Consider the following 13,151-nt stretch of genomic DNA (forward strand, 5'->3'; position numbering starts at 1 on the left):
GGCCAAAAGCTGGGAAGCTGAATCTCTGCGGCGATGACAGAAGATGTAATCATGGCGTCGACTCTCTCCGCAGAAACAGGAGCAGCGTCGTACATGGCTAGTATAAAAAACGTAAATGTCCTGGGTGACCACTTGTTGGTAGCTCGGTTTAGCGGAGGCAAGGAATACACGTTTTGACAGCTTGAGAAGGGAGAGTCGACTGGCTTTATAGAGAAGTAAAAGCAGGTTGGTCGAGTGGCCCCAGTCGGACAGCCGCTTCGGATCGAGCAGGGGTCAATGACTCCCACGGCGAGGCAAACTGGATTTCCGGAGTAAGGGGCAATGACCCCCATGGCGGCGACAACGAATTGATGGATGGTCGCTACAAGCATGCGTATCTTTCTCTAGCGTGGTGTTGGCACTCAAGGCTGTTCGCGTAGCTAAGCGCATACGCGGCCGATGCGCCATATCTTGTAAGTAATCCACTGTGGGTGCAAAGACTAAGCATGAGCAGATATGGCTGGTGGCTTGACGTGATCTCTGTTTCCACGCGCCCATTGTTGGATATTGCGTTGTTTGAAGTTTCCGATGCGTGGTGAAACGAGAGAGAGAGAGAGAACAAACCGCTAGCTCCTCGTTGCCGGCGCTCTTAATCACGCTAGTCTTGTGACAGCAAGTGTTCGTGGTCCTTCAGTCACACCTGATCATGCTTCAGCACAATGCGTTGACGGGCTAGTTGGTGCGAATCCATAATTATTTTGTTTAGCGCAAAACAACGGACACAAGAGAGAAGACAGGACAAGGCGCTACTCTGAACTGACATTTTATTGCGTCACTACTTTATAGAGAGCAGAATCTAGAAGAACATGCGCAGTGAGCACCATGTGTAGGAACCACCAACATCTGATAACCAGAGCGCACTCATATGACAGAATAAAAAAAAGCATATTCAGTGCTGTACAAGGTTAAAGAAGGCACACTAATGCACTGCGAACCCAGTGACTGTATGAAATAAGCTTCCGATAATCCTCGGGTGTTGGTATCGTGGCTATTTTCCAAAATCGTAGTATTATGAAACATAGCTTTGCATTTGCATATATTACAATGTTGAGCCAAATTAGAACCTGTACCTGTCGGTAAGGATCGCTCATGTTCTCTAAGGCACTCGTTTACGCAGTGGACTGACTGCCCTACATACACTTTGCCACATGACAACGAAATCTTATATATCCCACCAACGCTGCAATCTACAACCTTCGCGTGGTTCTTTTCACAATCTGGTTTTTTACTTCTTTTTGAAATACGGCTGCACAACATTGACCAAAAGTTTGGACCAAGTCATTATCTAAAGCACTATTAAGAGTGGGGTCGACAAACTATAAAAGAATGTTACAATTTTACAATATTATTTTTACATCACGACAGTATTAGAATATTACAATTATGACAAATTATCGTTTGTCGACCGCGCTCTTGAGAGTGCTTTAGACAATGACATGGCTCAAATTTTTAGATATGTTGGCGATTTTCTTGTGATAAAACAGACTAACAACGAATGCTCCGTTACGGTAGCTGATATTTAATTCTGTTCAATGACAACGGCAAAGGTGTAACTTTCACGCATGAGCTATCTAGGGACGGTAAACTCCAGTTTTTAGATTTGCAGCTATCCTTTCAAACAGGTCACGCCTGTTGGATGTACTCGCCATGTGCACGTAACGAACTTTTCCTTATGCGTCTGTGCACTCAAACATTGTGAAACCCACCACTGCTTTGATGTGTCTAGAATTTTCGTTAATGGAGTCCTGTCATCACACTGCGAACCAGAGTTTCATTGCACAGTTAAATATGGCTACAGGGTGCGGGTTACCCAAGTTTGGTGGTGACGTCAGTCTCCGAGGTATTGTTTATGAAACTGAAAGGAAATCGTCACAAAAGTAGCTGTGTTAAACGAAAGAAGAAGCCTGAAGTTGTGCCGTATTACCATAGAGTGGCTCACAATCTAAAGAATGTCGCCACTAGATACCGAATCCCAGTAGTGCTTACTGCTCCTCAGAAACTGTCAATGTTGTGCAGCCGTATTTCAAAAACAAGCAAAAAACCAGATTGTGAAAAGGTCTGCGCGAAGGTTGTAGATTGCAGCGTCGATGTGGTATATGGGATTTTGTTGTCATGTGGCAAAGTGTATGCAGGGCAGTCAGGCCGCTGTGTTTGTGATCGCTTAGAGAATATGAGCGATCCATACCGACAGGCACAGGTTGTCATCTAGCTCAACATTGTGAAATACGCAAGCGAAAGCTATTTATTTATTTATTTATTTATTTATTTAATATTTATTTATTATACCTGAAAGGCCCCAGAGATGGAGTATTACATGAGGGATGGGCTTAGTTTAACAAAACAGTGACTCGAGAGCAGCCTTGAAGTGATGTGCGTCGGAGCGGTGCATGACGTCGGCAGACAGACCATTCCAGTCCCTTGCGGTTTGCGCACAAAATTATCGTAGATGGGAGGCAGTCTGCGCCGGGGGAGGATACAAGGCTTTTCTGTGGTTAATGCGTCTGGAGTGACAATGAACTGGTGATATAGCTGAAATCTGGAGTGGTGAATGATCGAATTTGTGAAAAAGACACAGTCTAGAAATAAGACGTCGTGATTCCAGATTGGTAAGACCGGCACGGGTTTTTAGTTAAGATATACTTGCATGATAAGAATATTCAGAATAGATAAACCGGGCTGCACGGCTTTGAACTGATTCCAGTGTATTATATAGGTTATGTTGATGAGGATCACAGACAGCGCATGCATATTCCAACTTAGTGGAGACATATTAACATAAGCTAAAAATTTTACTGTTGGGGGAGCAAGTCTGAGGTTCCGGCGGAGAAAACCGAGGGTTCGATTCGCGGCATTGTCTAAGTTAATGACATGATGTGACTAAGTTAGGGTAGTTTAGAAGGTTATGCCGAGGTATTTATATTGTCACGTGGTGGTGACGTTGAAGAACACAGTAGCAAAACTGTGAAAGACAAAACTACCGTTTATTGGGCGAACCTGTGCCCTCAATAACAGGCTACACCTATAGCACAACGATAGCGGCGAACACGGTCGTCGATCGTGGAAAATCTGATCAGCGGGTCAAGCGCGTCGGCTTTGATACAGCAGTCGTCGAATGTTCCAGACTAATCGTTGGGACCCACGTACCTTCCACAAAGTTCTACACCATTCGCTTCAGGCGATGAAATCAGATAACACAAGGTTCGGTGACAACAGACAGCGGATAGAAGCATCGATAACTTTCCAGAAACTTCGGATACATGCAGGCGCGTCCCGCGCTGTGCGATAACATTTCTTAGGCGGCGAAACGTGGTCGCCCGATAAAGATAAGTACACGTGTCAATATGAGTCAACGAATAAGATTTCGGAGCCGTATAAGGTGTATTTCCCTGACTGGTGATGCTGTCTGCGATGGAAAGAAACTAGCGAGGTTCTTTTTAGTATTTAAGGACATCAACAATTCGTTCCACATAATTCAATGCGTTTTAGGTCATAGTCATTTTGAAGCAAATCCATGTCTGAAGTGTTAGTTATGCGTCGATAAACTACACAATTATCTGCGAACAATCGAATATTAGAAGAGATCTACGTAGGAAGGTCATTGATGTAAATTAGAAAGAGTAATGGTCCGAGAACTGTGCCTTGTGGTACGCCCGAAAGTACAGAAGATCGTTTAGATGACTGCGTGTTAGCCAGTACAAACTGCTGCAGGTTAGTGAGAAAGCTACCTATCCAGTCCAGTACAAATGGATTAATCTTGAGACGGGAAAGTTTTAGTGGTAGCCGTTGGTGTGGAACTTTATGAAATGCTTTTTCAAAGTCTAAGAAAATCGCATCTACAGGTAGGTTCAAGTCGAGGTTAGAACTTAGATAATGAAGACATAAAGCTACTTGGGTGTCACATGAAAGACCTTTAGGGAAGCCATGTTGAGCATGATGAACTAGGTTATTGGATTGTAAAAAGTTTACGATCTGAGAGTAAATAACATGCTCCGTTAGTTTGCAACAAACAGTGGTGAGTGAAATGGGACGATAACTAGAGCAAAACGATGGAGGACCTTTTTTGGAGACTGGGACAATCTTCCCTACTCCCCAGTCTTCCGGCACCACTCCTGACGACAATGATTGCTGAAAAATAACACAAAACATCGCGCTCGCATTTGTTTTGGTGTTTTTCAGGATTTGAGCATGTTCAGCATGTTTCACAATACTACGATTTTGGAAAAGAGCCGTGGTACCACCGCCCGAGGATTATCGGAAGCTTTTTTCATACAGTCACTGGGTTCGGAGTGCATTACTGTGCCTTCATTAACCTTGTACAGCGCTGAATATGTTTTGTTTTTTTTATTCTGTCACATGAGTGCGCTCTGGGGATCAGATGTTGGTGGTTCCGGCACATGGTGCTCACTGAGCATGTTCTTCTAGATTCTGTTCTCTATAAAGGAGTGACGCGATAAAATGATGTCAGTTCAGAGTAGCGCCTTGTCCTGCCGTCTCGTGTCCGTTGTTTTGCGCTAAACAAAGTAATTACTGATCATGCTTATTCTCTCTCTCTTTGTCTCTCTCTCTCTCTCTCTCTCTCTCTCTCTCTCTGCGCGCGTGACATTTTGCTTGCTAATTTATTTAGGAGCAAAATGCTTACCGCAATTCATATGGTCGATCAAACTATAAACCTTACTACGCGTAGTCTACGAATACTCTACTATCGCTTTATATGATTCGCCCTTCGGGCGAATCTGCGACATCTTTACTAGCTTTTTACAATGATCTAGTGATCAGCTTTTTATTTAAGTTCTGTATTATGCAGCACTGTTATATGTTGGGCTGCTGAAGCTGAAAATATTACAGAGGAAAATACAGCCACTGTGTTTCTCTAGTTTTGATTCTGCCTTAGATATCAAAAAGCAAACAATATAGTCACATCAGGTGCACATCAGAGAATGCTTGTTTTGTGAACCAGCGAAGAGGAATTATACTAACAAGAATGCTCACGTAACTATTTTTTCTGCCAATTACCAGCGTGAAAACTTACCTCAAGCGAATATATTGTTCTACCGGCCACAAGAACAAGTCTTGGCAGCTCTGGCTTATCACGTGCAATGTCATTCACGTGAGGCCCTGGAATAGATTCCAGAATGACGTGCGCATTGGCACCTCCAAGACCAAAGGAATTGACGCCAACTGGGCCTCCTGGGAAGGGTGTCGGCTTGTCCACAACTTCAACGCTGCCGTTTTGCAGAGATGGAATGTCAGGGTTCGGCTTATTAAAGTGCAAATTGCCAGCGATGGTGCCAGTCTCCATTGCAAAAATGACTTTGGCCAAGGCACAAACACCTGCAAAAAAACATCAATGGTAAAAGCAAATGCGGGCAGGCACCAGAAGTGATATCGGAAATATTAATAGAACATCCATCACTGAAGATGTGCAGCAGGACAATTGGCGTATCCACAAGGGGAGCCACATGTTTAAAAAAGGGAGACCGTGGCTGCACCTTGCGGAAAATGCGACTGCGCACAAGTGTTTAGCAGATGTTCAACATGGTTTAACAGCAGGGACCAAACTTCCCGTTAACAAACAGGGTCTTTTTTTTTTTCATTAGGAGACAATAGGTCTATGCCTCAGCACGGGATTGATAACTTTACACGATAAAGAATATCATTAAATTCATAAATCACTGTAGACAACCTGCGCCCTTCGACAAAGTTCCAAGTGTGATTTTCTTGTCTGTGTGTGCTGCGTTGTGGCTATGTTTTTGTTTTTACCGCGGTTTTCGTGATTTGCTTTTCTTGTTCAATTAATTGTTTTTGTATATATGTATATCCGGGTAGATCTCAACAAATTCTCAATTGCCAGACAGTGCTCGTGTCATCCTTTCTTTCTTTGTCATTTGCTTTAGCGCTCTGTTTTGTTTACAACCAAGAACTAAATCAAGCAAGACCAATATCTAGTTCTAATTTATCCCAGTTTTAGCGCAACGGGGGTTTTTACATGTTTTGACACAGAGGTTCATGAGCCAGCCAACTTGGCTACATTTTATCAGTGTCCGTTTGGAAGGCTAGAATAGCATTATGGCACAATCATCAAGGAACTTGTCCAGCGGAAATACAAGCCATGTGTTGCTTAGCCACGCTTGAAGGTCACAGAAGCAGCATGCGCCAAATCTTGTGCAGCTGAACTAGGACTGGCTCCGCGTAGCTTGCGATGTCGCTGGAAGAGACAGGAAGCCAACAGATTTCTGAATTGTTGTGGAATAGTGTGCGACCTCATCTGCCGGTAAAGAAAAAGGAAGTTGTCTTGAGAGGAAGTGTCCTGGACCTTGCGTCCTCCTTGAGTCCAGAAAAACGCTTAGGCATATTACACTTGGACTCAAAATTCGGCTCGCAGCGCTCATTCAACCCGTTTGAAACCATGGCTACAGCAAGTATGGTGTTGACGTTGGCTACGAAAGACGGTCGCTTCAGGGTCATGACGTAGTGCGTCGACGTAGCTTCAAGTGCTGAGAGTGGCGATAAGGTTACCTGACATTTGGGTACGGTGGTCCGTTCCAATAGTGGGAAGTGTTTAAGCGTTAAGAAAGCCCACAAACAAGATTATTTCATTTTCTTGCATCAGGCTGCCTGTCGGGAAAAGGTCACCAGTGCCTAGATAAGAACATTAAGATGGTGATCACTAAGTCAAGTAACAAAAAGTACTATGCTAAAGTAACCCTTGAGCACGTTAATTTACAAGCGTTCTCCAGAGCTATAGTAAAGGCCGAGCGCTTTGAGTTAGGCTTCTTTTTTGTTGTCAAGACCCAAATAGTTTAGTGAACATTTCGCGCCATTGTATCAGAAAAGGACATTCGGCACCCTATAATCTTACGAGGGAGAGAGAGAAAAGTTTATTGATGCGAAATGCTTAGAGGTTATTCGGAGGTATCAAAGTATGTACAAAAGGACACGGATACCTTGCACGTTGAAGGCGCTTTCTGTCTCTGAAATTACGAGGAAATTGAAGAGTACGTTATGAACTTTATGAGCAATTGCTTACTCTGGGCATCGAGTGTTACCTATACTATTCGATTCCGCAGGCAGGATCGATGATGAACTTGGTGTTTTGTGACGCAAGGGCCAAATATGTCCAAGGAGCGCCAAGCTAGCTTTATTTACTGACTTAGCAATGTGTCGGTGAAATACGAGTGGTAGGCACGACGTGAATGTATAGGGGCCTTAAAACAGTCCCTGTAGAGTGCATAAAATGGATGCGTCATAAAATTATGTAATCGATGAAGTGTACTATGAACGATAAATTTCGGATCGATGATGTGCTATACGAAAATGTTTCAGTGGTGAAAATTGAGCACCACTACTGCCTTAAAGGGTCCTTAAAATGCAAGGGCCTGGACGAAAGCGCCATCGCAAAAAACCTACTACCGCAGCAGAAGTCTCTCGCCATAGGGGGCGCTGCATGCTTTTTTTTTTGGGGGGGGGGGGGGGCAAATAGCATGTAACAACACAAATAAATACATCAAGGACTGCTTTGGCATTAAGAAATGGTCCTGCACCTGGAGACATGGGATGGAGAGGAATATCATGACGATATGCAAGTGGAAAATGTTTCTTCCGCACAGCTTCTGCTTCCCGACATTACAGGAGCGCGTGGCAGATGGTCGCATCTGACATGTAGCACAATTTCAAGGTTCTTTACCAGTAAGCAGAAAACTATGCACAGTGTATGTCCTATCCTGAGTCGGCAAAATAAGACATCAGTCAGTCATGTTTGTTGCACAGGGCCAGAAAGCGAACTGTGGCTTAATCACGTGAAGCTTACTTGTTTCAGCGTCCCACAAGCGTTGCCAGTGGCTTAACAGTTTCTTTCGTAAGAAGGGCTTCAGTTCTGTGGCAGGGACAGCAGTGGCAGTATTATTACCTGGCGAAGTAATTAATGTGGCACTGTGATATGCTGGAATATTACCCTCGATTCCTGTATGGCCAGATATCCTGCATATACCGACATGCTGGTTATATGTGTACGCTGTGCAAAGAATAGAATACAGCTCTGTGAGTATAGGATTTTGGGGTTTACGGAGTGACATTAAGGCTTTTACGAAGCTTAGTGTGTCTGTAAATATAATTGTTTTTTAAAGTTTCTATTTCCTCATGTTTCACAGCCGACAATAGTGCCTAGGCCTAAGCTGTGAACATACTTTTTTCTGCGTCCAGGTCATTTGATTACAAAAAAAAATGGACCCACTGCTGCATAAAACGCGCTGGCATGTGACTTTGAAGAATCAGTGTAAAACTCGGTGCACGAGTATTTTTACTGGATTTTCAGGTAAGGCTTTGTAATATGTGCCTCTAGGAGCGTGTTTTGTCATCTCTAGAAACGATATATCGCATTCTGTTAACTTTCACTGCCATGGTAGAAATAGTTTTGCTGGGTCTATCAAGATGTGTTCAAGTTGTGGAACATCCATTCCCTAACTGAGTTTTCTGACAAGCAATGAGGAAGGTTTTTTTTTTTTTGCTGCTCGCAAATTAATTAAAAGCGTGAGATTGCACCCGACGTTTACCGTTGCATAAGACGGATGCTCTAAGTTGCGATTCACTTTCAGAAAATATCCGCAGCTCAAGTATGAACGTTGCAGATGGCGCGACCACTCATTAGCTTCTAGAAAGGCTCGCTATAGGACTTGTCCTGAAGGTGCCAGTTACCAGGGGAACACCTAGCTTGGGAACAGGGTCCATCATATTCAAGGCGTCTGTAATAGCAGTAGCAGTAGCACTATGACGCTATAATCTAAGCATACATGTATGCGGATTTGTAGAGGTTCATGAGACATTTCTTATCATAAGCCCATGTTTTGTGCGACAAAGTTTTTAAAATGTTCATTGTCTTCAGACATTTGTTTTTAAGATACTTTATGCGCGTACTAAACTAAGCTTTGTGTCTACTATGATCTCCAATATATGTGTTCTCTGTTCACATGTATGTGCCGTCGACGGAGTCCTATATAAAGATTTGCAATGAGGCCTCTGATTCGTGTGAAAAGAACACAGGTGAACTTGTTAGGATTGAACTGAAAGCCATTTCCATCGACCCGTTTAGACACTTCCTTCAAACCGAGCTGGACTTGTCGCTCGCAGGTTGCGAGTTTACATGAATTGAATCATATCCTTCGGTCACCAACATTTACCGAATAAAATATCCTACATGGTATCGATGTACGCAAGAAATTCAATTTCTGATTAAAATTGTGCAGCTAAGCATGAGACCTTGCGGTATTCCAGTTTCCTGCATAAATTTTCTCGATAGGGCATTTCAGATTCTAACAAAAGGATGTGCGGTTTGATTAATAACTTTTCATTGCATTAGGCAGTTTTCCGCGGATACCGGTTTCCGATAGGTCACGCAGAACTCTATACCGCCACGAGGTCTCGTAAGTCATTTCCTTATCTAAGAACACGGAAACAAAAAAAGAATGGTTTCTCTATGAAAACGTCACCATTATATACTTCAACGCGAACGAGGTATTATGTCCTCTATCGGCCTTGCCTGCAGTGGTATGGGTCGAGGAGCTTGCTTGAATCAAGAAAGTGTAAAAGCCTGCCACTTATCATTTCCTTGCAAAAGCTTGCTCAGGCAACTTGTAAGTGCTATGAGCCGTTAACTTGCCACAGAGGACGGATCTTTGCCAATGTTTCATAGCAGGCACTATAACCTCCACTCTCAATGCCGATGGGATGTTTCCTGTCGACCAGATAACATTGAAAAGCGACAACAATACCATCTGCATGTCGGGGTGAAGTTGTTTTATCGTTATGCACGTATCTCTATCAGCTCCTGGTGTAAATTTTTCACAGTCTTTCGAAGAAGCTCTGAACTCAGCAACACTAAAATGATGGTTGTACGGTTCATTTACACTGCATTTACGATTCAGTGACTCACTTTCTGGTTTCTGGTTTCTGGAATGACGGTTAGCAGTTTGCAGATCTAGATACACGCTTTGAATGCTGTCCAAGTGTGTTGGCCTGCTCTTCAAGGCTGTTTCATTGATCGTCGACCGAAGTCAAAACATACGTTGGCCGACTTGCGAATTTTCGTAGTTTGCTCAGCAAGATATATTCCCTTCTTGCGCATAGGAATTTATGCTTCTGACGTTTTTTCCTAGCTTGCTCTTCTCGCAGTACGTCGCGTTAGTCTGCCTTGAGATTTCAAGTACTTAACGTTCATGAGGTTTCCCGCCGTTGGGGCTGACGCATCAAGCCACAGAAACTTGACCAAGCCACAGAGAAATGAATGGTGCTTTGAAGTCCATTCATTTGCGAAATGCACTCTACAGTGCAGCGTAAATTATAAAATCTGTAAAGTTAGCAATTTCATCGCTAGAATAAAGTAGGCATATAGGTGATTTTCAGCAATTTTTCCCCAATATACGTATGCAACCTTCCATTGAGGGTGCTGTGAAATGAATTCGCATTGTCCTAATGTATTGAGGCAGACTGAAAAGTCATCCCTCCCATATGGATTTTTAACCACGTCCCATTTCAGGCATCGCAGTAGTGCGGCGGATAATACAACTAACTTATTTGCAGTGCAATTGTTATATGCTGTATAAAAGAATGTCGGCTCTTTGTTATTTAATAAGCAAATGCCTGAAGAAACAATAAATTTTTCTGTTAACCGGCCTTTGCATCGCATCGAGAGTCTCCGCCGAGAGTACGGTGCGCGTTGAAATCACCATCGCCTACGTAAAGCTCACGCAGCTCGTCAATTAGACTCAGAAATTCTGTTCCCTGGAGTCGATAGTTGGGCGGCCTGTACGCAGAGGAGATTTTCACCGAGGTTTCCGAAACAGTAAGGCTCGAACCGCAGCTGCCTCAAGAGCCGTCCGGAGTTCTAAGGCCCGACGTCCTACATGCTTACCAACTACAATTGCGACACCACCGGACGGGACGTGAGCATCGTCACGGTCTTTGCAGAAAGGGGTGAAATGTGGTAGAAAGCCTGTATGCGTAAGTTTCGAACTGGTCTCGTGGGCACAGAGCACCTTTAGATATTTGCTTAGTAGTTTCTTGACATTTTCGAGGCTATGTGGAAGTCACCTGACGTTCCACTGTAATATTTTTGTCTCCTTAATAAAAAGCGAGTGTATGCTCTGTGTTTAGAGAGGAAAATTTATTTAGCTTACAGGGCCATTCCCGGGTCCCATAATGCGGGGTTTGTCATTTTTGCCGTAATCGTTAGACTCCCTGTGGTCGTTGGGCGCTGGCTGAGCCGTCAGGCTGAGTAGTGTCCATTGCCTCTTGAGAGGCACTGGCCGTCCACTCTCGTGAGTGATGTGGTCGTCGTAAACGCCTCACAAATCAGCGACGAAGTCTTGAAGTATACCAACACGGAGATCGATGGGTCCTGCTTCAGGAGCGGTGAAGCAGCGCTGGCTGCTGTCACCAAGGTGCTGGTGACACAGATGCGGCCACAGTCCTTGTGTGGCCGGGTAAATGCCGGAGTATTCTGCGACGCTGCCCCCTTACCCACCGCATTAGCATACCCTGCGGTAGGAAGAAATTAAACGCGCTTTTGCGCTTCGTCGAAGAAAGTGTTTGCTTTTAATTTGAAGGTGATTATATACTTTTATTTTCTTCCACGTAGGGGCAAGCGCGCGAGTAAGCTGCGTGTCAACCATCACTGTTCGGGCAGTGGAGTGTGCCACTGCAATCATATGAGGGTGGATCGTGGTCACCGCATCACCGCACAAGTTTGTCGGCCTCGGCAGCTTTGTCATACATGGCCATCCCTCTGACACTTAAAAGATCTCCGAGTATTTGGAATGAATGGTCCAAGCCGAACTTTTGTGTATCCTGTGGCAGCACACTGGATGTAAATGTATCAGCTGTTTGCTCACTATATCTTTGTTTTCTCATTTTTTATATTTCTTTCTATTTTTGTAGCGCTATCTTTCTTCCAGCTCTGTACGAGCTTTCTCTTGCTCAACTTCAATAGATCATCATCATAAATCGCGTCTCTGCTTGTATTGTATGTATTGATGGATCGATGCTAGGTATGGCTGCGACTTGTACATCACCGAACAAGACTAGATTTGGCAGCTTTTCATATTCTTGCTTATCGCGGACCTCAAGCAGGAGGTCGCCCCTAACAATCTTTATATCTTTGTAGCCGGCTCCTAGTGTTTAGGTGAGAAATTTTGAAACCGTGAAACATGAGAGGGTTGCGACAGTTCTTTCAGGGTTTTGACTATGGACGACATGGTAGCGTGGGAAACCTTCCATGTCATGTAGGAAAAGATGACCGATTTCTTCGGTGCGCCCTGTTTTTAAGATATCAGGCTGTTCATTTCCCTATTAATTTAAAAATTATTTACAAGCCCAAAGGACATCGAGTAAGACGGTTTTAGTTATTACAATGAAAGTACGTGCAAACTCGTAACTCGTCTAAGGAGCGTTGTTGATGGCACAAAGGTTTATTTGATTTCCGCAGTGATGGTAGCAGCCCACGACGGAGCCTTACAAAGAGACGCTACCAAGTGTGAAGATTACCTACAGACGTCAGCTATGTACCGCCGCTGTAACCTAACAAGTGTACCCAGACATAATATAATACACAAGGTTAACCCTCGCCATCTAAAGATGCAGAAGTGAGGTGAAGCGAATAGGAGACAAGAAAGGTGTAAAGGTAAGAGAGAAAGAAGAAAGGCTGGAAAGGTAGACAGGAAAAGGCGACTGCCTATTTCCCCCATGCGGGTCAGTCCGGGGTTGCCGCCTACATGAAGCGAAAGCCAAAGAGGCATGTTGCCTATGCCGAAGGGCTATAACAAAAAATTCGTCCTGGTCCGTGACTCGAAGCCGGAACCACCGCCTTTCTTGGTCACCCGTCCTATCATCTGAGCTAACCAGGAATCTAGGAGATGGCAGGGCGAAGTCGAACTTATCAGCATCTCGAAGCAAAGGCACGAGTTTAGCGTAATAGTTGTTGGAATTTCGTTGTTATCTCGCCTGAACTTTATTCTTTTTACCTCAATGACATTTTCGTCTTGCCAGTCTTCCAATAGTGCTTCGGTTAGCTTTAACAAGTAGGAATCTGAGATCACGCCTCGGCCTGTCTTCAGGGAACGATG

At 44.0% G+C, this 13,151-nt stretch overlaps 1 protein-coding gene across 1 annotated transcript in view; it reads right to left on the reverse strand.

Annotated features, from left to right (window-relative positions):
* Window positions 1-13,151, reverse strand: part of LOC126524738 (fatty acid synthase-like) — a 307,228-nt gene that overhangs the window by 207,953 nt on the left and 86,124 nt on the right. The window contains exon 6 of the mRNA XM_050173018.3: window positions 5,069-5,370. Within this exon, the coding sequence (XP_050028975.3) occupies window positions 5,069-5,370 (302 nt within the window). The remainder of the gene's footprint in view (window positions 1-5,068; window positions 5,371-13,151) is intronic.

Source organism: Dermacentor andersoni, chromosome 3 (assembly GCF_023375885.2).
Source record: "Dermacentor andersoni chromosome 3, qqDerAnde1_hic_scaffold, whole genome shotgun sequence".
Classification (NCBI taxonomy): Eukaryota; Metazoa; Arthropoda; class Arachnida; order Ixodida; family Ixodidae; genus Dermacentor; species Dermacentor andersoni.